The sequence below is a fragment of the Paroedura picta genome, chromosome 9 (genome assembly GCF_049243985.1).
Source record: "Paroedura picta isolate Pp20150507F chromosome 9, Ppicta_v3.0, whole genome shotgun sequence".
NCBI classification, from domain to species: domain Eukaryota; kingdom Metazoa; phylum Chordata; class Lepidosauria; order Squamata; family Gekkonidae; genus Paroedura; species Paroedura picta.
The window spans coordinates 127,869-151,992 of NC_135377.1; the positions used below are offsets into that span (position 1 = coordinate 127,869).

Below are 24,124 nucleotides of genomic sequence, written 5' to 3' on the forward strand. Positions count from 1 at the left end.
CCGATCCAGCTGGCGACTGAGATCATCTGTCAGGGTGACCAGCACCATCACCACCCCATAGCCAGGATAGAAGCCAGACTGGTATGGGTCAAGCGCTCCAGGAACGCCAGGAACTGGTCCACTGCAGCCCTTTCAACTACCTTCCCCAGAAATGCCAAGTGTGAGACTGTTCAGTAGCTGGCGGGGTCCCGCGGGTCCAGCAATGGCTTCTTAAGGACAGGACAAACCACCACCCCCTTAAGTAGCTCCAGAAACTCTCTGGATTGAAGAGAGCAGTTGACAATTTCCATGAGCCGCTCTCCTATCTGAAGGCCTCCTCCTTTGAGAAGCCAAGACTGACAGGGATCAAGGGGGCAAGTGGTAGTCCTCACCTTCCCCAGGAATCTGTCCACTTCGGGTAAAGAGAGCCACCTGAAGCCATCAAACATCACCCCAAAAGGCAGCCAACAGGCCTCCAGTTCATTTATTGAATCAATTGTAGCAGGAAGTTCGAGGTGGAACAACAAGACTTTATCTGCAAAATAGTTCGCTAATGCCTCACAGCCTAAATCCAATTTCCTAATGTTTTGGCGCCCTTTCTTGAGGGCGGTAAGAGACCGAACTAACCTAAATAACTGGGCCGGGTGAGAGCTTGCGGACGCAATTTCTGCGGCAAAAAAAATCACGTTTCGCCATTTTCACTGCCATCTCATGTTGTTGTTGTGGTTAGGTGCAAAGTCGTGTCCGACCCATCGCAACCGCATGGACAATGATCCTCCAGGCCTTCCTGTCCTCTACCATTCCCCGGAGTCCATTTAAGTTTGTATCTACTGCCTCTCATGCGCCCTCATAAACATACGATAAGATGTTCTTACAGCCTTGTCCTGATTCTTCCGCCACACATGCCTACTGGATGGGGGATACGCTTCTAGGTAACACTGTGTGTGAACGAGACCTTGGGGTACTTGTGGATTGTAAACTAAACATGAGCAGGCAGTGTGATGCAGCGGTAAAAAAGGCAAATGCCATTTTGGGTTGTATCAACAGGGGCATCACATCAAAATCACAAGATGTCATAGTCCCATTGTATACGGCACTGGTCAGACCACACCTGGAGTACTGTGTGCAGTTCTGGAGGCCTCATTTCAAGAAGGACGTAGATAAAATTGAAAGGGTACAGAGGAGAGCGACGAAGATGATCTGGGGCCAAGGGACCAAGCCCTATGAAGATAGGTTGAGGGACTTGGGAATGTTCAGCCTGGAGAAAAGGAGGTTGAGAGGAGACATGATAGCCCTCTTTAAGTATTTGAAAGGTTGTCACTTGGAGGAGGGCAGGATGCTGTTTCTGTTGGCTGCAGAAGAGAGGACATGCAGTAATGGGTTTAAACTTCAAGTACAACGATATAGGCTAGATATCAGGAAAAAAATTTTCACAGTCAGACTAGTTCAGCAGTGGAATAGGCTGCCTAAGGAGGTGGTGAGCTCCCCCTCACTGTCAGTCTCCAAGCAAAGGTTGGATACACACTTTTCTTGGATGCTTTAGGATGCTTAGGGCTGATCCTGCGTTGAACAGGGGGTTGGACTAGATGGCCTGTATGGCCTCTTCCAACTCTATGATTCTATGACTCGCTCTAGTCATCTCAATTCCCTCTTCTTCTCCCAGAACGCCCCTGTATACCATGGCACCGTTTGAGTCAAGGGCATGGTGGCATGGTGACAAATGAGGGCATGGGTATGGGTGTCAAGAACCTGTGGTTTGGAATGTTAGTTGAGTGTGAGAGAGGACTGAGCTTTGGGAATTGTGGCAAAGTGGTTACAGATGAGCTTTCAAGAGCCATGTCTTCGGATATGTGAAGGGAAAAGAAGACTGGAGACTCTTCTTAGGGGAAGATTACATGGCAACCAATTCCTCCCAGTTCTGTGGCCCGGCTCCTTCTGTCTCCATTTTTTTACTGTTGATATAATATGCTTCTTTCACTGTTGCCCCTTAGAAGAAGGGCTAGATTTTTGTAGCCTGCTGTTTACTACCAAAAGGATACACAAAGTGGTTTACAAACACCTTTTCCCTTCATCTCCCCACAACAGACAAACTGTGAGGGTGGTGGGGCTGAGAGCTCTGAGAGAACTTGGAATGGTTCACAGACACCCTGTGAGGGATGTGGGGCTGTGAGATGTCTGAGAGAACTGGGAATGACTCAGCAGGCCTCATGTATCCTAAGTGGTTTAAAATCACCTTTGCTTCCTCTCCCCATAACAGACACCCTGTGAGGGATGTAGGGCTGTGAGAGTTCTGAGAGAACTGGGAATGGTCCCCAGTCATCCAGCAGGCCTCAGGTGTCTCTAAGCAGTTTAAAATCACCTTTCCTTCCTCTCCCCATAACAGACACCCTGTGAGGAATGTGGGGCTGTGAGAGCACCTTTCCTTCCTCTCCCCATAACACACACCCTGTGAGAGAGGTGGGGCTGAGAGCTCTGTGAGAACTTGGAATGGTCCACACTTACCCAGCAGGCCTCAGGTGTATCTAAGCAGTTTAAAATTGCCTTCTTTTCCTCACCCCATAATAGGCATCCTGTGAGGGAGGCTGCTAACGAGGGCACTGAGCGTAGGGGCCAGCCCAATCAGGGTGCACTGAATTCAAGGCCGGACACCCCAGACACGCTCCTCCCACAGGGGGATTTCACAAATATATAGAGGAACCATGGATAAGGATAGCAGGCTTTCTCAACTTTTTTACTGTTGAGAAACCCTGAAACATTCTTCAGGCTTCAAGAAACCTCTGAAGTGGCATGATTGTAGAGAATATGGTTGGGAAGCATAGCTGTCCACACACACACAAACACACACGGGTCACCTCCCCTTCCCATCCCCCCCCCAGGCCCATCATTGGCCATTTAGGGAGTGGATGGGTGGATCAACATGATCACATATGGTCACCTAATAAATGTTTAACAAATTTAATGGCCCTAAAGAAGTCCGCCTGGCCTCAACTAGGGCCAGAGCCTTCTCTGTCTTGGCTCCCACCTGGTGGAATGAGCTCCCAGAGGAGATCAGGGCCCTGACAGGACTAAAACAGTTCCGGAGGGCCTGCAAAAGGGAGCTCTTCCACCAGGCATTTGGCTGAGGCCAGGCACAATCAACAACATCTGCCTCACCTCCCTCACAGGTTGTCTGTGGTGGGGAAAGGAAAGGGAAGGTGAATGTAAGCTGCCTTGAGATTCCTTCGGGTAGGGAAAAATGGCATATAAGAACCAACTCTTCTTCTTCAATAATCTCAGGGCTTTCTCATCTTCACCCACTTCACAGGGTGTCTGTTGTGGGGAGAGGAAAGGGAAGGCGACTGTAAGCCGCATGGAGACTCCGGATAGAGAAAAACGGCATATAGGAACCAACTCTTCTTCTTGATGACTCATGGGTGAGTAAATAAATAAATAAATATTTTATTGGGTTAAGATTTAGGGATTTTATTGTCATAAGACTTTTATGTAACTATGTTTATATATGTGTGCTGTGAACCACCATGAGCCAGTTCGCTGGGAGCAGCATTATAGAGATCAAATTATAAATAAATAAATAAATAAAATAAACCCCAATTAATATTTTATTTTTAAGGGTGCTTTTAACCGGACTCCACTGTATCGTGCTGCATTTGGAGAGTACCTGGCAGCAGTGGAAATTCCCCTTCCGCATGGGGCAGACCCCCGACTTTATGCTGATGATGTCAATATGTCAGTGCTCAGGATAACGGGGGCAGTAGCCTGGGAAGAAAAAAACTGCCCAACAGGTCAGTCCGGAATCAGAGAGCCATGGAAAGCCTTTGTAGGAACTCAAGGGGGAAGGCATGCGCTGTTTGGTTTTAAATGTGCATGGATTGTGCACCTCAGAAGATGTAAGAAGTGGAGACAAGATCTTGGTTCTGATGTATGTTGTCAGAAATCCTGAAACACCTGCTGCCTCAGGAAGACAGCTTTAACTCAGGCAAGCCCATTTTCCCCCAGATGCCACAGAAGTGCTGCATAGGGGTGGGGACATTTGGCCTTTTCCCTGGCCACCTCTAAGGGTAGGAAGTAAGGCAGTCACAGAACCCCTGAGGGCTCCAAGGGGAAAACTGGGTAAGAGTGGCCAGGATCTAAAACATCTGGGTTTTGTATCTCAGCATCCACGCCTTGGAACTCACCTGCTGTGCAGCTCGAATCATCCTGCGGGCTTCCTCCTTGATGCTGGGGTTTTCTGGTGGTGGAGGCTGCACCAAGGTGGTCACCTCAGTCCCTCGAAAGCCAAAGACCATTGGCCAGCCAAGATCCAGCTCTGGGACAGCCAGGTCAGAGTTCATTGGCCAGTAAGTCCCAGAAGAGCCATCAACATCCGTGTCACCTGGGCCAGAGTCTGTGCTGCCCGCACCCTCCTGGCTGGCATATTGGGGCTTCTGCAGGTTCCGGATGATGTGTTCCACCTCAGAAGCACAGAGAAAGTCTGGGGCTCCTTCTTCAGCCAGGAACTGACGGTAGCTCTCTTCACCGTCCTCAGCCAGCTTGTCCAAGGCCAGACGATAATATTCCTTGTAGTGTGGAGGAAGGTAGTTGGGGTCCAGGGGGTTGTCCCCCTGTGATGAACTCTGTGAGCGGCGAGCCATAATGGCAGAGGACACTGCAAAGACAACAAGAGAAATCTGTAGGACACAGGAAGACAAGAAGCCACCGAGCAGGTGCCCATTCCACTCCCATGGGCCTGTGCATCAGCACTCGGGAAGCTGAGCAACTCTTTCAACTGGCCAGCAGGGATTCCAAGATGCAAATTCCAGACAGGTGAAGGTTAGGGCCCAAATTTTCATCTCACACTAGGCACACATTTCCTATTTCCCATTCTGTGGTCATAACAATCCCCCACTCCATGATACCTTTCTTCACCCACAAGGAAAGGCCTCTCCTTGCTGTAAGGCAGTGGTCCCCAACCCCGGTCCGGGGACCAGTCCGTGGACCAGTCAGTACCAGGCCGCAGATCCTTCTCATCCTCCCCCCCTGGCTGTTGCCTCGGGGGCTGCCCTGCCACTCTGCTGCTGGCTCACCTTTGGTGGTCTCCGGCAGCCACCATGGCTGGGGCTCCCCCTCAGCGTGGCACTGCGCAGCTGCTGCTGGCAGCACCTCCCCAGCAGGCAGTGGGAAGTCAGGGGTACCAGCGGGAAAGCAAGTGGAGCAGAGGGTCAGGCAGCAGCAACATCCCTCAGCAAAAGACTACCCCCCCCCCGGCCTCAGTAAAATTGCCAAGCGTTGACCGGTCACCGGTGATAAAAAGATTGGGGACCACTGCTGTAGGGTCCTTGCTGGCACATTCCTTTGGATAACAACAGGTCTGAACAGACCGCAGCAGGAACAGAGTGTTTTCTCTACAAGTTTCCTGGATTACAGATTCACTCCAGCAGTACTCCTGTGGCATTTGTGGGAATGACACGGAGTGTGCAAAGGTCAAAGACAGATTTGAGTAGAGCAGCTCAGAGTCCATGTGCAGACAATAGAAACATGCTGGGATCGCAACGTCTTGAGAAGATTTGTTCCTTCCCATACAGACACACACGTGCACAGGGCATGCCTGGGGTGCAACTGTGAGAACAGAGATACGACACTGGCAAGAGCAGTACACAATGACTAGACTGACCATTAGAGCAACCAAGGGACCAAGCCCTATGAAGATAGGTTGAGGGACTTGGGAATGTTCAGCCTGGAGAGAAGGAGGTTGAGAGGGGACATGATAGCCGTCTTTAAGTATTTGAAAGGTTGTCATTTGGAGGAGGGCAGGATGCTGTTCCCGTTGACTGCAGAGGAGAGGACACGCAGTAATGGGTTTAAACTTCAAGTACAACGATATAGGCTAGATATCAGGAAAAAATGTTTTCACAGTCAGAGTAGTTCAGCAGTGGAATAGGCTGCCTAAGGAGGTGGTGAGCTCCCCCTCACTGGCATCCTCAAGCAAAGGTTGGGTACACACTTTTCTTGGATGCTTTAGGATGCTTTGGGCTGATCCTGTGTTGAGCAGGGGGTTGGACTAGATGGCCTGTGTGGCCCCTTCCAACTCTATGGTTCTGTGATCCAGCTCCCACAAAGCCAGGCCCCTGCTGCACTCAGCACTAGCGACCCAGAGACGGGCTACAATGGCCCCAGGTCACTTTCGGGCACTCTCACCCAGCGCCTGTGCTCCCTCCCAGGGCTCAGCTGATCCTACAGTGGACTGCATGGCTGCCATCCCCACATTATTCCTCTCTGGGGAAAAGGCACCAAAAAGGGGGACACACCCCGTGGGGTAAGTTCTTGGTTAGCTACGACTGAGGAGAACTTCCACATTCAAAGGCACAAAGCCTCTGAATCCCAGAGCCAGGAGACAACATCAAGGGGGGTCTCTTGGTGTAGTCTCTTGAGAGCCAGTTTGGTGTAGTGGTTAGGAGTGCTGACTTCTAATCTGGCATGCCGGGTTCAATTCTGCACTCCCCCACGTGCAGCCAGATGGGTGACCTTGGGCTCCCCACGGCACTGATAAAACTGTTCTGACCTAGCAGTAATACCAGGGCTCTCTCAGCCTCACCTACCCCAGAGGGTGTCTGTTGTGGGGAGAGGAAAGGGAAGGTGACTGTAATCTGCTTTGAAACTCCTTCGGGTAGAGAAAAGCGACATATAAGAACCAACTTTTCTTCTCTGCCATCTTGTTGGTCTTCTATAGGGACTGATTGGCCATGATGTGAGACAAGATGCTGGACTGATCCAGCCAGCATGGTGTTATGGTTAAGAGTGGTGGCCTCTAGCCTGAAGAACTGGGCTTCATTCCCTACTCCTCTGCCACAGGCATCCAGCTTGGTGAACTTGGGGTAGTCACAGTCCTGGTAGGGCTGTTCTCAGAGCAGTTCCCTTAGAACTCTCTCAGCCCCACCTACCTCCCAGGGTGTCTGTTGTGGGAAGAGGAAGGGAAAGGTGTTTGTAAGCTGCTTTGAGACTCCTTTGGGTAGTGAAAAACAGGGTATAAAAATCCAGGCCTTGGTCTCTCAGCCCTGTTGTTGGCCCCCCCAAAGGCCCTGGATGGCTACTATGTAAGGCAAGTTGCTGAACTAGATGGGCCCTTGGTCAGTTCCTGCAAGGCTTTTCTTATGGTCTAATGGATTTCTTATGTGGCTGCTGCAGAAAGTAAATCAGGTATTTCATTTTCTTCCATCTCTCTCCAGTCTGGAAGAAAGATATGATATGAAACCTAATTCACTTTGCACAGAAAACTTCTGACAACTTAAGGGAATTTGTATACTCTGGATTTCCCATCCTCGGAGAGTGGTGAACATGCACAAATAAAATGAAGTCACACTAGCCCTTTTGCTTATAGAGGAAGCCTCTGGAGGGCCATAGGCAGCCAAGTGGTCTCTGCTATACCAGCTCCTTGCCATAGTGCTGGATGCAGAGGTGAAAGCCATGGACAAAGCATCTGCACAAGATGGTCCCAGTTGCCATCCCAGCTGTTGCCTGGACTCAGAGGGTACAAATTCCCTACAGTTGTCAGAAGTTGTCTGTGCGCAGCTGTTTAGTGCTAAGCATTCCTATGCCATTCATAGAACACTACTGGTGGAAAACTACTTAAATGCCCCATCCCCTCTTTTTTGGAAAAGTGGCCTCTGGCAGGAACCACTTTGCTCCCCATCCAGCTCAAGCCAGAGCAACCATTGTCTACAATCGTGCTTGGGCATGATACTGGATACTTCCCTTTCAGCAGAGGCCCAGATCCCAAATTTGGCTCACCTAGCGTTTTTTCATCTGTGCCCAGCCGGATAGCTTGCTCCCCATCTCTTGTCAGACCTAGCTGGGTGATCCATGCAAAAGTCATCTCTAGACTAGATTTCTGCAACTTGCACTATGCAATACTTGAGACTGCTCCAGAAATTCAATTGGTCCAAAATGCAGCAGTGTGAGTCCTGCAGACTAAGTCAGGGTTAGTCTGCAGGACTCACACTGGAATCTCCGGATCACAGATAAGGGTAGGCCCGTGTAGAGTGTGTTACAGAAATCTATTCTGGAGGTGACCATCACTTCCCTGCCAGGGTGTGTAAACAGGACCTCCGTCTTGGAGGGGTTGAGTTTCAGGCAACTCTGCTCGAACCATTCTGTCACTGCTTCCAAACATCTGGCAAATGGTTCCGGGGGAGAGTCCGGGCAGCCATCTATAAGGAGATAGAGCTGGGTGTCATCAGCATACTGATGGCTACCCAACCCAAAATTCCATACCAGATGACTGAACAACTCCATGTTCAGTGTTAAAATTTAATTTGGTACCCAAATATACTGGCAATCTTGAGAGGACTTTGAGACTATTTTTTTGTTCAAAGCCTCCCAGCCAAGTAGTTGTATTCCCCAACTTTATTTTTCTCTAGAAAATGCCAGAGTGCTGGAGGCTGGCAAAATTTATTCACCCAGAAGAGGCAGGTGGACAGGTATCATTCCAATTCTGGCACCCTGCCTAGATAGATGAGGGACAGCAACAGAAAAAAAAAATTCCATCAAGGATTCTCATACCTTATGTGGAAAACATCCACAAAGGGGGGGGGGGGCTGGTGCTGCACACATGCACACACATGGAGAAAGATTCCTCCCCTCCCCTCTCCTCCCTTGCTACTCCCACTAATTACTCACTTCCCTGATGTCCTTCCTGGTCCCTCCCCCCTCTCACACACAGAAACACACACACACACACACAGATTGCTTCCCCCCCCCCCCCGCCCTCTCCCTCCTTATCAGTTGCTTCCCCAACCTTGTTCCTGATCCCTCCCCCCTCTCAGACACACACGCAGACTCACACAGCTTTCCACTTCCTTACCTTTGGGCTCCTGTGCCACCTCCACTGCTGCCTGGGACTTGCTGGGCAGCATTGGCAGGGCTTGTCCAGGCCATGCTGACTCTGCTGCTGCATGAGATTCTGCTGCTGCATGGAACTGGCTAGGGAAGTGGGGCACTGCCACCAGGAGAACTTCAAGGCCCAGGGCTGGGCCCCAGAGTGCTTTTTGCCACATCTGCATATCTGCCTGCTTCTAAGGTCTGCCCCACTCTGCGGAGGTTGGGGCAAGGCTGGGAAGCATGGTGCCACTGCCAGCAGAGCTCCAAGGCCCATCCCTGGGCCTCAAAGCTCTGCTAGCAACTACAGCCATCTACTAGTGTGCTCCCTAAGGTGGGACGACGGATGTCACGTCCGTTATCATTTCCACTTGAGGGAACGCACTAGTAGATTTGTTCCACATTAAAAAATGTGAATTGTGGAGAAATGGACGATGCTGATTCCCCAGTACCAAAGTCTACTTTCAAAGGCATTTCTAGGTTAAACTAGAAAAAAGAAACTTGATCGGAAACCAACCTAGCAGAATCATCGCAACTAATTCCCAAATCCAGGTATCAACAGGTCACAAACTATCTTAGTATCACAGAATCATAGAATTGGAAGGGATCTCCAGGGTCATCTAGTCCAACCCCCTGTAGAATGCAAGAAATACACAATTACCTGCCCATCCACAGTGACCTTAATTCCACATCCAGATGATGCTCCCCCCAAAAATAAGAATCCCTGATCAGTCTAGTTTGGAGGAAGTTCACTTTCTGACCATATAGCGATCAGCATCTTCCTGGGCAGGCATGAAAGCACCACAAGAGCCAAGCTGAGACACAGTCCCTTCTGCCCAGCTGCTTACAATCTGTCTAAATTCACAGAAGCAGTATTTCTGTCAGATGGCTATCTTTGCTTAAAAACTTCCAAAGAAAGAGAACCCATAACCTACCAAGGAACTGCTCTGTCAGGAACTTCTGAATGTTAAGCCAAAAATTCTTTTGAATTAATTTCATCCCACTGGGTCTGGTCCAACCCTCTGAGGCAACAGAAAATAACTCTGAAGATGGCTAACATATCACCTCTTAGTCACCTTTTCTACAGACCAAGCTTCCTTTACTTTTCCTCATACATCTTGGTCTCCAAACCCTTCACCATTTTAGTTGCCCTCCTCTGGCCTTGCTCCAGTTTCTCTACATCCTGCTTCAATTATGGTGCCCAAAACTGAACACAATACTCTGAGTTTCAACGAGATCTGAACACAATGGGCAAATGGGCAAATGAGAACAAGATGCAATTTAATAAAGATAAGTGTAAAGTTCTGCATCTGGGTCAGAAAAATGCAAAGCATGCCTGCTGGATGGGGGATACGCTTCTAGGTAACACTGTGTGTGAACGAGACCTTGGGGTACTTGTGGATTGTAAACTAAACATGAGCAGGCAGTGTGATGCAGCAGTAAAAAAGGCAAATGCCATTTTTGGGCTGTATCAACAGGGGCATCACATCAAAATCACAAGATGTCATAGGCCCATTGTATACAGCACTGGTCAGACCACACCTGGAGTACTATGTGCAGTTCTGGAGGCCTCACTTCAAGAAGGACGTAGATAAAATTGAAAGGGTACAGAGGAGAGCGACGAAGATGATCTGGGGCCAAGGGACCAAGCCCTATGAAGATAGGTTGAGGGACTTGGGAATGTTCAGCCTGGAGAAAAGGAGGTTGAGAAGGGACATGATAGCCCTCTTTAAGTATTTGAAAGGTTGTCACTTGGAGGAGGGCAGGATGCTGTTTCTGTTGGCTGCAGAGGAAAGGACACACAGTAATGGGTTTAAACTTCAAGTACAACTATATAGGCTAGATATCAGGAAAAACTTTTTCACAGTCAGAGTAGTTCAGCAGTGGAATAGGCTGCCTAAGGAGGTGGTGAGCTCCCCCTCACTGGCAGTCTTCAAGCAAAGGTTGCATACACACTTTTCTTGGATGCTTAGGGCTGATCCTGCATTGAGCAGGGGGTTGGACTAGATGGCCTGTATGGCCCCTTCCAACTCTATGATTCTATGAGTTCTAATTAAAGCAGAGTAAAGAAGAAGGGGACGACAGAGAATGAGGTGGCTGGATGGAGTCCCTGAAGCAGTCGGTACAAACTTAAATGGACTCCAGGGAATGGTAGAGAACAGGAAGGCCTGGAGGATCATTGTCCATGGGGTCACGATGGGTCGGACACGACTTCGCACTTAACAACAACAACAACAAAGCAGTACCATCACCTCACGGGGTCTGGATACTATACCGTTTTTGCTACACCCCAGAATCCCATTTGCATTTTTAGCCACTGGATCACACTGCGTTCTCTACCATACTACAATGATGCATTTTTCCTACCTAAATGAAGAACTTTACATTTGTCATGATTGAAATTAATTTTATTCATTCTAGCCCAGGACACATCCCTGGGGCACTCCACTGGTCACTCCTTTCCAAGAGGATGCTGAACCATTTACAAGCACCCTTTGGGTGTGACCTGACAACCAGTTCTTAATCCACCTAACAGTAATAGGATCCATACCACATTTTACCAACAAGAATATCATGTGGAATCTTATCAAAAACTTTACTGAAATCCAGGTAAACTATGTCCACAGCATTCCCTTGATCCAGCAAGGTAGTAATATTCTCAGGAAAACAGAGGTTAGTCTGACATGACTTGTTCTTGAAAAAGGTGTGCTGACTCCTTGTATTCACAGGCTTAAAAGGGTGGAACTCTGCTTATAATTGCACTGTGAGTAACACTAAGGCTTGATTACTACAGAGAATTTTCACAGTCAGAGTAGTTCAGCAGTGGAATAGGCTGCATAAGGAGGTGGTGAGCTCCTCCTCACTGGCAGTCTTCAAGCAAAGGTTGGATACACACTTTCCTTGGATGCTTAGGGCTAATCCTGCATTGAGCAGGGGGTGGGACTAGATGGCCTGTATGGCCCCTTCCAACTCTATGATTCTATGACTTTTATGCCAACTCTACCGTGTCTGCGAGCTCTTGCCCAGCCCAATTCTTTAGGGTAGTTTGATCATTGTCCGCCCTCAAGGAAGGTAGTAGTCAATTGGCGCTTGGTTGTGAGGCATTAGCGAGCTTTTTCATGGACAAGGTCTTGTCACTCAACCGGGACCTTCCTGCCACCTTTAATACAGAGAGGTAACTAGAGGACACTTGGCCATCCCAGGGGGATATATTTAATGGATTCAGGCGGCTCTCAGGAACCAAAGTGGATGATTCCATGGGTCAGTGAGGGTGATCACCTGCCCCCTCGATCCCTGTCTGTCTTGGTTGCTCAAGATGGGATCAGCAGATAGGAAGCCCTCTGGAAGAGATTTTAAACCTCTCACTATCTACAGGGGAGTTCACAGAGGTGCTGAAGGAGGCAGTGGTTCGTCCCTTACTGAAAAATCCATTGCTGGACCCACAGGACCTGGCCAACTGCCACCCGTTTTTGCATCTTGCATTTCTGGGCAAGGTAGTTGGAAAGGCTGCAGCAGACCAGCTCCTGGCATACTTGGAAGAAGCTTCAGTGCTCGACCTGTATCAGTCAGGCTTTTGTCCTGGCTATGGGGTACAGACGGTGCTAGTTGCCTTGGTGGATTATCTCCGGTGCTAGAGGGATCATGGTGGTTCAGCCATCTTCGTGATGGGGCTGGGATTCGTGGGATGGCCCTTCAATGGCTGTCTCCTTTCTCTGGAACCAGACGCAGAGGGTGGCAGTGGGGGAGGAATTATCATAGAATCATAGAGTTGGAAGGGGCCATACAGGCCATCTAGTCCAACCCCCTGCTCAACGCAGGATCAGCCCTAAGCATCCTAAAGCAATTACCACACCCTTACGACTCCCTTTTGGGGTCCCCACAGTGGGAGGTACTCTTCCCTACATTATTTAACATCTTTATGCACCCTCTGTCAAAGCTGGTCTGGAGATATAGTCTGGAGTGTCACCAGTATGCGGATGACACCCACCTCTATCTCCTCATGGACGGCTGCCCGTACTTCCCCCCAGATATTTTCCAGTTGTTTGGAAGCTGTTGCTGGATGGCTAGAGCAGAGTCACCTGAAACTCAACCCTGCCACGACAGAGGTCCTATGGCTGGGCAGAACGGTGGCAGACCAGAAAGCACATCTACCTACCCTGGCTGGGGTGGACCTTAACATCTCGTCCTCAGCCAGGAACCTCCCTTTCTATGGAGGTTAGGTCACAAGGGTAGCCCACACAATGTTTTACCATCTTCGCCAGGTGAGGCTACTAGCACCCTATCTTTCCCCAGACTGTCTAGCCACAGTGATCCATGCAATTGTCACCTCTAGGCAGGATTTCTGTAACTCGGTCTACCCTTGTCCTTGACCTGGAAACTTCAACTGGTGCAGAATGCAGCTGCTAGGGTCCTCACCAGTATACCTTGGAGGGCCCATATCCAGCTGGTACTGAAGCAGCTGCATTGGTTGCCAGTCCTGTCCCGGATGAGGTTTAAGGTTTTGGTGTTAACCTTTAAGGCCTTTCACAGCTTGGACCCTACCTATTTGAGGGACTGCTTGTCTCTTTATGCCCCCTGAAGGGCACTTTGCTCTGCGGGTGCTAATTTACTGGAGGTCCCTGGCCCCAAAGAAACATGCCTGGCCTTGACCCGGGCCAGGGCTTTTTCAGTCCTGTTCCCAATCTGGTGGAATGGGCTCCCGGGAAAGCTGAGGGCCCTAATGGAGCTGTCACAGTTCTGCAGGGCCTGCAAACCGGATCTCTTCCACTAAGTCTTTGGTTGAGGTCAGAGCCAGGAACAACTGGGGACTCTCCTCAGGCTACGCAATAACATCCAGTTTACCCCACCCTGGGGTATGGATGGCTGCAGGAATTGGGGGGGGGATTATACCACCAATGTTGTTTTATCATCTTTTTAATGATGCTTTGTTGTTCTGTTATGGGATGGGGTTTTATTATGATTTATGGGGGTTTTATATTGTACCCTGCCATGAGTCGCTGGAGAATGGTGGGCTAAAAATCTAACCAATGAATCAATCAATCAATCAATAAACCAAACACAACAAAAGAGGGAACACATCTTAATCTGTGTATACAAGCTAGGAACCTTAGAGGTTGAGCAACAGAATATTGCCCTTGTCCTTGATGCGGAAACTTCAGCTAGTGCAAAACGCAGCTGCTAGGGTCCTCACTGCCACACCTTGGAGGGCCCACATTCAGCCGGTGCTGAGGCAGCTGCACTGGTTGCCAATTGCTGTCCGTCATCCGGTTAAAGGTTTTGGTTTTAACCTTTAAGGCTTTACGCAGGTTGGGACCCACATACCTGAGGGACCGCCTGTCGTCCTATGTGCCCCGCAGGGCTCTACGCTCTGCGAGAGAAAACCTACTGATCGTTCCAAGGCCCAGAGAAGCGCGCCTAGCCTCAACCAGGGCCAGGGCTTTCTCTGTCCTGGCCCCCACCTGGTGGAATGAGCTCCCGGGTGAGCTGTGGGCCCTGCAGGAGCTGTCACTTTGGTCACTTACAAAAGGATGACTGGGATGACCAGAACCCCTCTCCCTTTTGACTGAAATGGAAGGCCTGGAGCCAAACACGGGAAGGGTGTGTGAAAGCCAACATCCTTCTCTTTACAGTTGGCCTTGAAGTTCAGTACTCATCATAACTCTGTCTTACATTGAACTCTGTCTTGGGCCACCATGCACAACTGCACTCAAGATTCTTCATGCTCACCCTGCTAGGGTTCCTGACATGTAGAGTAACCAATAGGTAGTGCTTAGCTGTAGGTACTATGAGTCTGTTGCCTCTATAGAACTGTCAACACTATGAAGGGATGGTTCAGGTAACAACTTCAAAGCAGCTTACAAACACCTTCTTTCTTCTCCCCACAACAGACACCCTTGAGGTAAGTGGGGCTGAGAGAGCTCTGACGGACCTGCTCTGAGAACAGCTCTAATAGGACTGTGATAGGTCCTATAGGTTACCCAGCTAGCTGCATATAGAGGAGGAATAGAGAATCAAACCCAGCTCTCCGAATTAGAGGCCGCTATTCTTAACCACTGAACCAGCATGCACAGGTCTTTGCCTCCTTCTTCCTTGAACGCAACTCTTCCTGTTTTTCTGCCCAATGGGAAAAAACCCAAAGCAGGTTACAACTTTGTTTTCATGTTATCGGCACAACAACCCAGATTGAGGCAGGTGAGGTTGAAAGGGAGTGGCTGATGCACGTGTCCATGGTCAGAGTGGGAACTTGACCCTGGTTCTCATAATTTTAGCCCAACACTGCAACCACATCACGATACTGGTGCTCAGCACCACCGAGGCTTAAACATTATCCAGCTTGAAAACAGTTTCAGAACAGCACAAGGCGTGGGGGGGGGGGGCGTCTATTCTTTGTTCCCCTCTGTTTGCTGATCAGATGAGCCCAATTCTTGTTGTACAAGGGGAATCTTGACAGATTATAACAGTTAGGGTTTACTGCTGCCAACACCAAGAGTTTAAATTAGATCCCAAGGACCAAAAGGGCTAAATGGCCAGGATGTTAGGTAACTGTTCTAAGACCCTTTGGAGAGAAGAAGAGGGTTCTCACTGTTTTGAATAAATGCAGAATTATCTGGTTGCTGCAAGGCAAAATCAGGAGATTTTGGGCATATAAAAACCTCGTCCTCCTGCAGAAGAGCTTTGTAGCTGGAATCGACTGCTGACAGCGCATGGTGGGATTAAGCGGGTGGCCCAGAAGTAGGCATGGACCACCAACCTCACTCTAGCACTCTGTTCTGCTCCACAAGAGGCCACGGGGAAGGGAGGGCCACGGGAATGCAGACACAGCAGGACACGCTCAAGACACACCCTGCAGCAGGGCATATGGCACCAGCTGCTCCCAGCTTTTATGAGAAAACACAACATTGGCCAGCTGATGGTTGGGCAACCATACAGCCAATGACATTCTCACCTGGCTGTGAGGTCCTGTAGAACAAATAATGCTTTCTAATGTATTTTTTTCTTCTTCTGTCATCTTTCTTTATATGCCAATAAATGTCTTCTGATTCTAACATTCTTTCCTCCTTCCTCAAATTGCACTCATTCTACAGCTGCTTCCCTGGACCACCCCACAGCCTCCCCTAGCCCACGTGTTCGCCCCTGGCCAGAGCCCTTCTGCCAGAGAATGTAGGGAGAGCCCTGCTGGATCTCACTATGGGGCACACCTGCAGGAGCCAGCTCTTTTCCCATGATGCAACAGCTGGTCCAGCAAGCTTGGTGCCCTTGAATGCATCCCAGAATATTCTGCTCAGGACAGGGGCTTCCTGGTGCTCATGCCCACTTGCAGACACAAAGGGTCTCTGGGACACCCCCCCCCCCCACACTCCACCATGGAAGCTCGGGAGGTCACCTGAGCCAGCTATTCTCTTATACCCTAGCCTGCCATACAGAGTGGTCAAAAGGGAGGAGAGGCAGACAGCGTCAGAAGGAGCTATGGGTCCCCACTGGGAGGAAATGCATAGCTAAATACAACAAAGGATTGCTGGAGGGATGAACCAGAAAGGAAACTTAAATTCATGCCACAGGATCATCAGAGCCTTTGTCCTGACCCTGCAGGGATCATAGAATCATAGAATCATAGAATCATAGAGTTGGAAGGGGCCATACAGGCCATCTAGTCCAACCCCCTGCTCAACGCAGGATTAGCCCTAAGCATGATATGCCTGTCCGTCAGACTGCCACCGAAGTGCGACAATGAAGTGTCATCCCAGCTGCACACCTGCGTCCCTCTCATCCCCCCCACACACATTGCCCTTGCACCTATCCCTCCCCCCCCTCCCGTGTTCCATATCCCTTGCATGGGAATAACCACCACAAGGAGAGTCCTAGGGAGGCTCCACACAGGAAAGCCAGCAGCAGAACCTCCCCTCCACCCCACCCCACCGCACCCCACCCCCCAGCCTGGCAGTCCAACCCTCCCGCAAGGGAGAACCCCCTCCTTCCTTTCTGCCTCTGGGCCAAGGAGCACGAACCATGAGGAATTCCAGCCTGCCTTCAGGGGAAATCTCCCCTCCTGGACCCTCAGCCCATCTGCTCCTGACTCACCCACCAGGACAAGCAGCAGCAAGTCTTGGCTGCCTTTGCCGGCCCCTTTGGCACAAAATGCTCGTTCAGTATTTTCTCCGTTGCCACTCTGCCTCCAGCTACAGCGCTTCCCGACTGGCTGCTTTCTCCCCACCTTTTCTAGCTTGGCAAGTCACACAATCCGGGGAAGGATCACATTTCAGTCCCATCAGCGCTTTCATCACTTCAGGGGTGATGTCCAACCAGCCCTTTTCTCCAGTTTGCACATGTGCTGCCTTGACCCAGGGGGGCCATGTGGATGCTGCTCCCAAGGCAGCAGGAAGTCCCCCTATCTCCAGACCTGAGGGTTGCATTTTATACAGCCCAGCCTTCCCACTCCAAAACCCAAGCAAACCTAGATTCAAAGGAGGAGCCGTGTTGGTCTGAAGCAGCACAATAAAATCAGAGTCCAGGAGCACCTTAAAGACCAACAAAGATTTAATCAAGGCAAGAACTTTTGAGTGCAAGCACTCTTTGTCAGAGTAAGAACTGACCATCATAACAGTAGGAATATATAAGCAAAAGTTAATCCTGTTACATTAGTAAACTTTGTAACAACATCCAAACACAGCCACATGATAACTCCCTGCCAAACCAGCCAATCAAACCCCTCGAACCGATTTGTAGTTCACAAAGACATGTCAGAAATAAAACTGTCAAAGCCAGTGATCCATTGTGATCCAAGCAAACCTAGCAGGCTTCCTGGGATGCCCCCTCCCCATTAATGCAAGAAGGGGTAGGAGGCCCCGGCTCCCTCGCTTCCAGACATGCTCCTCTGCCCTCCATCCTTGGCTTAGTGGTTAAGAGCAACAGCCTCTAATCTGGAGAGTCCAGAGTCCAGTTTGAGTCCCTGCGTCTCCAACCTCATGCAGCCAGCTGGGTGACCTTGGGCCAGTCACAGTCCTGATGGTACTGTTTTCATGGAGCTGTCAGAGCCCTCTTAGCCCCACCTACTTCACAGTTTGTTTGTTTATATTTATAGACCACCACTCCTGGCACAGCCAGCTCATGGCGGTTTGCATAAAAAAGATAAAAACAGCATCAACCCCCCAGTACAATCGATTGATGGTGGCAACAATCCACAGAGTACTTTCCCCAACGCAAATCCTCAGACCTTCTGTGCCGCTGTAGCTGTTGCGCTGTTGTGTGCTGTGAGAAGAGGAAGGGAAGGTGATTGTAAGCTGCTTTGAGACTCATTCTGGTAAAGACAAGTGGGGTATAAAGACCAATTCTTCTTCTTCATCCCATCTGAGCTTCCAATCCCCAACCATGGGGACCCCATTCCCCAGCCCCTTTGGGGGGGGAGTTCCATGTTCCCATAGCCATCCCAGCCACCAGGAACACCCCCACCCCATTTGCATTTCTCTCAGAGCCCCTGATCCCGAGAGAAGAAGAAGAAGAAGAAGAGTTGGTTCTTATATGCCGCTTTTCCTTACCCGAAGGAGGCTCAAAGCGGCTTACAGTCGCCTTCCCAGCCGCTGGGTTTGGGGGTGACTCAGGCAACTGACTGTGCCTGATCACTTGGGGGCTTGCAGATGCCCACAGGCAGTCCACCCTTCTCCTTCAGTCCCCACAAGGACAATGGGAAGCCAGGAATACTGCCAGTTTCCAAGATAAGAATGGGACTGACTCTTGCTCCTTTTTCACACTCATGGGTTTCTGAGTAGTTATCAAATTATTGGGCCAGGCTCCCCAGAGGGTACTCTGAGTGAAGCCTTGCCCGGGGTGGGCAGAGGGATGCCCACTGCCTTAGCCCTCTGAGCCACTGCACCTCACCCCTGCACATGCCAGCACCATCGGGGCCACCTTTCTGGGCCAGTCCGCCAGCCAGCTAGGTGCCAAATCTGAGCCCTTGCCCATGTGATGCTTCTTACTTCTTGCCAGCGACCTCCCTCCCTGGAAGCCATCTGCACAAATCAGTGACCCCCTGGGTGCCATCGCCACACAACACAGCTAAACCTTCCACTTAAGGCCTTTGGTGCCCTCAGCTGCTGCTGTACTGGAGCCAGTGGAGATTGCACCTGGCCCCTGCACCTCACAGTCCATGTGGCAGGCACAGCCTCCCAGACAGGGCCTCTGGGGCAGCATGCCCACTGGCAGTCAGCACACCGGAGAGACACACCTCACGTCTGCACGTGGCCCTCGCTCCTGGGCCACACGTCACTCGGCCTCATCAAGTAGGAAAAATTAGTCATTCCTTTTCAGCATCAGGCCCAGTGAACTATCAACACTGCAACCCACCGTTCTGACCAATATTGATGCCATTATCCCCCCCCCCACCCTGGCATGCACACATCTGCACACACACAGTCATGGGACACCCCCCCCCTTTCCCTGTTTCTGTACTTTCTTGATCCTCACATCTTAGCTGACTTAGTGAACCTTACGAGAGCAGAATAGTGGGGTACACATTTTGCAGAATAAAATGCCTTCACATTTGTAACACTTGGAAACTCTGATGTCATTTAGTCCAAAGAGCAAAGTTTGGGTCCAGGGCACTTTTGAGTACAACGCTGTTTGACGCTGGCAATATGCTTTCGTGTGCATGCATACCTGTATCAGAAGAAGTGCACATACACACCGAAGAATAGAACTGTGTTGCTCACCAAAGTGCCCCAGACTCAAACTTTGTTCTGCTGCTTCAGACCCATACAACGACCCACCTGAGCCCAGTACTAAAGGATTCTACACATGCTGACCTATATTGGCTTGGAAATTCTATTCCTTCCATATACGAACCAAACCATACAGATGCAAAACAAGATGGCTTGTTTCCAAGAGTCTTACAAAGGACAGACCAAGGGAGGAAATGCTTAGGACAGTCCCACGCCTACAGAGCCCTCTGGTCTTCTCCAACCAAATCCACTGCTTTTTGCAGGCCATCAGAGGCCCATTAGATTTCCACCACACTGCTGAGAGGAGGAAAACTCCAAGGCCTCAGGTGAGGGCCTAGCCTCCCCTTAGATAACCAAGGATCATTTGGGAGCCTGTATCCTGGGTGGGCCCTTCTCTGCAGTTTAAACCCCTGGCATTCACAACAACCTTACCTTCAGGGCCTTCTCCCCCCTCCCACCACCATCACTGGAGTACTCTCTGCTTTCAAATCCCAGCACAACCCAACCCAATGCTGCCAATAGGGCAAGGTACCCCCCTTTCCAAGCGGCCCATGGGCCCAGAGCATTGGCACATGCCACAGAGATGGCGGCAGCCCACGGATCCCTCCGAGGGCTTTGCCTCCCTGCCCAAGTACTCACACGGATCTTAACCAGACAACAGTACAAACTGCAGACTCTTTAAATGATTGCCTCCCCCCCCAAACTTTCAAGGCAACTTCAGAGGTGCTTGTGCCCCCCCCCCCCTGGGCTGGGATCTAAATCCCACGTGAGGCCCATGTCACGCCACTGCTTCAGCACAGCATGAGGCCCCAAAGCCAGCTGCTGCCATTACCTGCAGGCCCCCAGGACCACTGGGATAGCCTTCCTCTGGCTCCGTCCTGCCACGCAGCTCCCTGTGTGTTCAGGAGGCAGGCCCCCCAAGCCCCGAGGTCTGCCTACTTGCGCTGTCCCCCAGCCACACCGCGATCTTGCCAGGCCGCATCTCCCAGACTCACCGCCTGCCTCCTTCCTGCCACAGCCTGCACCGGCAGGGCTTGTTGCTACGTGCTGGGCTCTCAGTGCTGGGCGGCACTGCGGGTTCCCAGCCCGCCCTCTCACCAGAGCACTGCCTGGCCAAACCGGCTCGACTGCTTCAGACACACCCGCCAGCTGTGCCGAGGCCTCTCTGCCAGGCCTGCCCCACTAGAAGGAGCAGGCTGGGAGGCCACCTTGCTTGGCCTTCTGGGACAGAAAGGACCACGCTACCACAGGAGACCTCCCTTGTGCCCAGAGGTCAACCTAGCTCAGGCCTTGGCACCCCTTGGAAGGAGGGCAGGAGCCCCTGCCTCTGAAGGGAGAAAAAGGAGAAGTGTGCATGTTCCAGGCCCTGAGACCCCAGTTGGGGCTGCCTGGGAGAAGCACGGTGCTGACCATGCCTGCCCTGCCACCAGGAACTCTCCTTTTATCTTCATATCATCCCTGTAAGGGAGGTTAAGCTCTAAGAGAGAGGCTGGCCCTCCCTTATCCTTCCGCAACTGAATGGCACCCCACGAAGTCAAAAGGAACGCCTTCTTGCCTTGAGTCACCCTTGTGGACAGGGGAGCTTTACAGGGGGGTGGGGGGAGGCAGAGTCAGGGGGTCATCTTCCTGCAGCCGCAAGCCACAGTGAATCAAGGGAGTCTCCATAGTCAGTGGCAGTCCCAGGAGGCAGGGCAGTGGCAGGCCTGGCCTCAGGGGCCCATGGGTTGGCCACAGGGTGATGCAGAAGGCCCACAAGACTGACCCCACAGGGCTCGTCTCTGGTTCTGCTGTCCTCCAGGGAGCTGCAGAGACCCCAAAGGGAAACAGCTTCCAGAACATCCATGAGGGTTTGCAATGGCTGCTTGGCTTGTCTTATTTGGAAAGACAGGAGGTCCTTGGCCTGACCAAGCCAGGACACCCTTGACAGAGAGAGCTCCGGCTGGGCCAGCCTCTCCTGCCCTCTCCCAGGGAGACCCGCCAGGTTCACCACAAGAATGGGCCCAGGAACATGACCCTCCTCCTCCTCCTCTATCTATGCACTGCAGCTTCCAAGGAGGCTGGCCAGCATAAGAGATCTGGTTCTCGGACCCTTCCGCAGCAGCAGCAAGACAGGAGAGGAGTTACGCTTCCACCTGCCTTCAGCTCTACCCCAGCAGTCCGTCCCCCCCCCCCGTGCCAGCATACACCTCAAAAAATCTAGACACCTTCTCACACTTCTAAAAGGTCAGCTATAGAGAGTCAGAGCAACTGCCCACCCACGTGGCCCATGCATGAAGATGGCTCCTCCTGGCCCCCAGGAAATTTGCCTAAGGCCAAATCATGACCCCCCCCCTTCAAGGATCGCTGCCTTGCCATGGCAAGGGGGCTTGCGTAGCTCAGTGAAGCTATGAGCTATGCCATGCAGGGCCACCCAAGACGGACCGTGAAATTAGCGAAATTATACAGAAGAACTATACAAGAGCGAGCTTAACATCCCTGATAATCACAATGGGGTAGTTACTGACCTGGAGCCAAACATCCTGGAATGTGAAGTCAAATGGGCCTTAGGAGGTCTGAGCAACAATAAAGCGAGTGGTGGTGACAGCATTCCAGTTGAACTATTCAAAATCTTAAAAGACGATGCAGTAAAAGTGCTACACTCAATATGCCAGAAAATTTGGAAAACTCAACAGCGGCCACAGGATTGGAAAAGGTCAGTTTACATTCCAATCCTAAAGGAGGGCAATGCCAAAGAATGTTCAAACTACCGCACCATTGTACTCATTTCTCATGCTAGCAAAGTTATGTTCAAAATCCTATAAGCTAGGCTCCAGCAATATGTGGACCGAGAACTTCCAGAAGTACAGGCAGGATTTTGAAGAGGCAGAGGAACTAGAGATCAAATTGCCAACATACGCTGGATCATGGAGAAAGCTAGGGAGTTCCAGAAGAACATCTACTTCTGCTTCACTGACTATGCTAAAGCCTTTGATTGTGTGCACAACAAATTGTGGCAAGTTCTTAAAGAGATGGGAATACCAGAGCATCTTATTTGTCTCTTGAGAAACTTATATGCTGGTCAAGAAGCAACAGTGAGAACTGAACATGGAATCACTGATTGGTTCAAAATTGAGAAAAGAGTTCGGCAAGGCTGTATACTGTCACCTTGCCTATTTAACTTGTATGTGGAGCACATCATGCAAAATGCGGGATTAGAGGAGTCACAAATTGGGATCAAGATTGCAGGGAGAAATATCAACAACCTCAGATATGCAGATGATACCACTCTAATGGCAGAAAGTGAAGAGGAACTAAAGAGCCTGTTGATGCGGGTGAAGGAGGAGAGTGCAAAAGTTGGCTTGAAACTCAACATCAAGAAAACAAAGATCATGGCATCCAGCCCTCTCAATTCCTGGCAAATAGATGGGGAAGAAATTGAGGCAGTGACAGATTTTATTTTCCTGGGCTCCAAGATCACTGATCCAAGATGGGGACTGCAGCAAAGAAATTAAAAGATGCTAGCTCCTGGGGAGGAAAGCTATGGCAAATCTAGACAGCATCTTAAAAAGCAGAGACATCACCCTACCAACAAAAGTGCATTTAGTCAAGGCTATGGTATTCCCAGTTGCAATGTATGGCTGCGAAAGTTGGACCGTAAGGAAGGCCAAGCGTCAAAGAATTGAGGCTTTTGAACTCTGGTGCTGGAGAAGACTCTTGCGAGTCCCTGGGACTGCAAGGCGAACAAACCGATCAGTCCTAGAGGAGATCAGCCCAGACTGCTCCCTAGAAGGCCAGATCCTGAAGATTAAACTTCCTCCACCTCATGAGAAGGAAGGACTCCCAGCCTAATGCTGGGAGAGAAGAAAAAGAAGAAGAAGAGTTGGTTCTTATATGCCGCTTTTCCCTACCCGAAGGAGGCAAAAGAAGAAGGGGACGATAGAGAATGAGGTGGCTGGATGGAGTCACTGAAGCAGTAGGTGCAAACTTAAATGGACTCTGGGGAATGGTAGAGGACAGGAAGTCCTGGAGGATCATTGTCCATGGGGTCGCAATGGGTCGGACACGACTTCGCATCTAACAACAACAAAATCATGACCACAGACAGCACACAGGTGAGTGAGCAGCTCTCTCTCACACAGTCCTGCCCACCAAATGGGCTCTGCAAACACATCTGATGTGGGCTGAGAGTTGGAATTCCCAGGCAGACCCACAAGTCACCCCCCCAAACATACACGCACAGCACACACACCCTTCTTCATTCCTTCAGTGGCCTCCACCCACATTCCATGCTTCTGTGACTTTGGCACCTAACTTCAAAGGCTGGGACAGAATTTGGCATCCAGGAAACCTCCATTTTCTTCTTTCTCCAGAAAACAAAATGAAGAAAACATATCCAGGATTCTTGTGAAAAGGGTATGGGGGGGGGGAGGGCAATGTGTCAGAAACCAGCCTGCCCTAACCAGTTCCAGGCACCGACCCTTCCTGCTTGTCGGAGAGGGGCTTCCCAGGTATAGTCCGTTTTCACTTTCTTCACCAGTGAATTCTTAATATTGTACCTGGGAATCCGTTTTGAAATTGGTTTGAACCAATTCAAACTTCACTTC

At 50.5% G+C, this 24,124-nt stretch overlaps 1 protein-coding gene across 8 annotated transcripts in view; it reads right to left on the reverse strand.

The window, feature by feature from the left end:
• FAM83H (family with sequence similarity 83 member H) overlaps nt 1-24,124 on the reverse strand; it is a 41,142-nt gene that overhangs the window by 13,331 nt on the left and 3,687 nt on the right. For 2 of the 8 annotated variants that reach the window (XM_077351268.1, XM_077351265.1), the window contains exon 2: nt 4,155-4,624. In XM_077351268.1, the coding sequence (XP_077207383.1) occupies nt 4,155-4,610 (456 nt within the window). In that variant the 5' untranslated portion in view covers nt 4,611-4,624. Of the gene's footprint in view, nt 1-4,154; nt 4,625-5,042; nt 5,357-5,629; nt 5,787-8,815; nt 8,938-16,912; nt 17,022-20,373; nt 20,604-24,124 lie in introns of those variants that run through there. The other 6 variants (XM_077351264.1, XM_077351262.1, XM_077351267.1 and 3 more) reach the window with 6 other exon arrangements.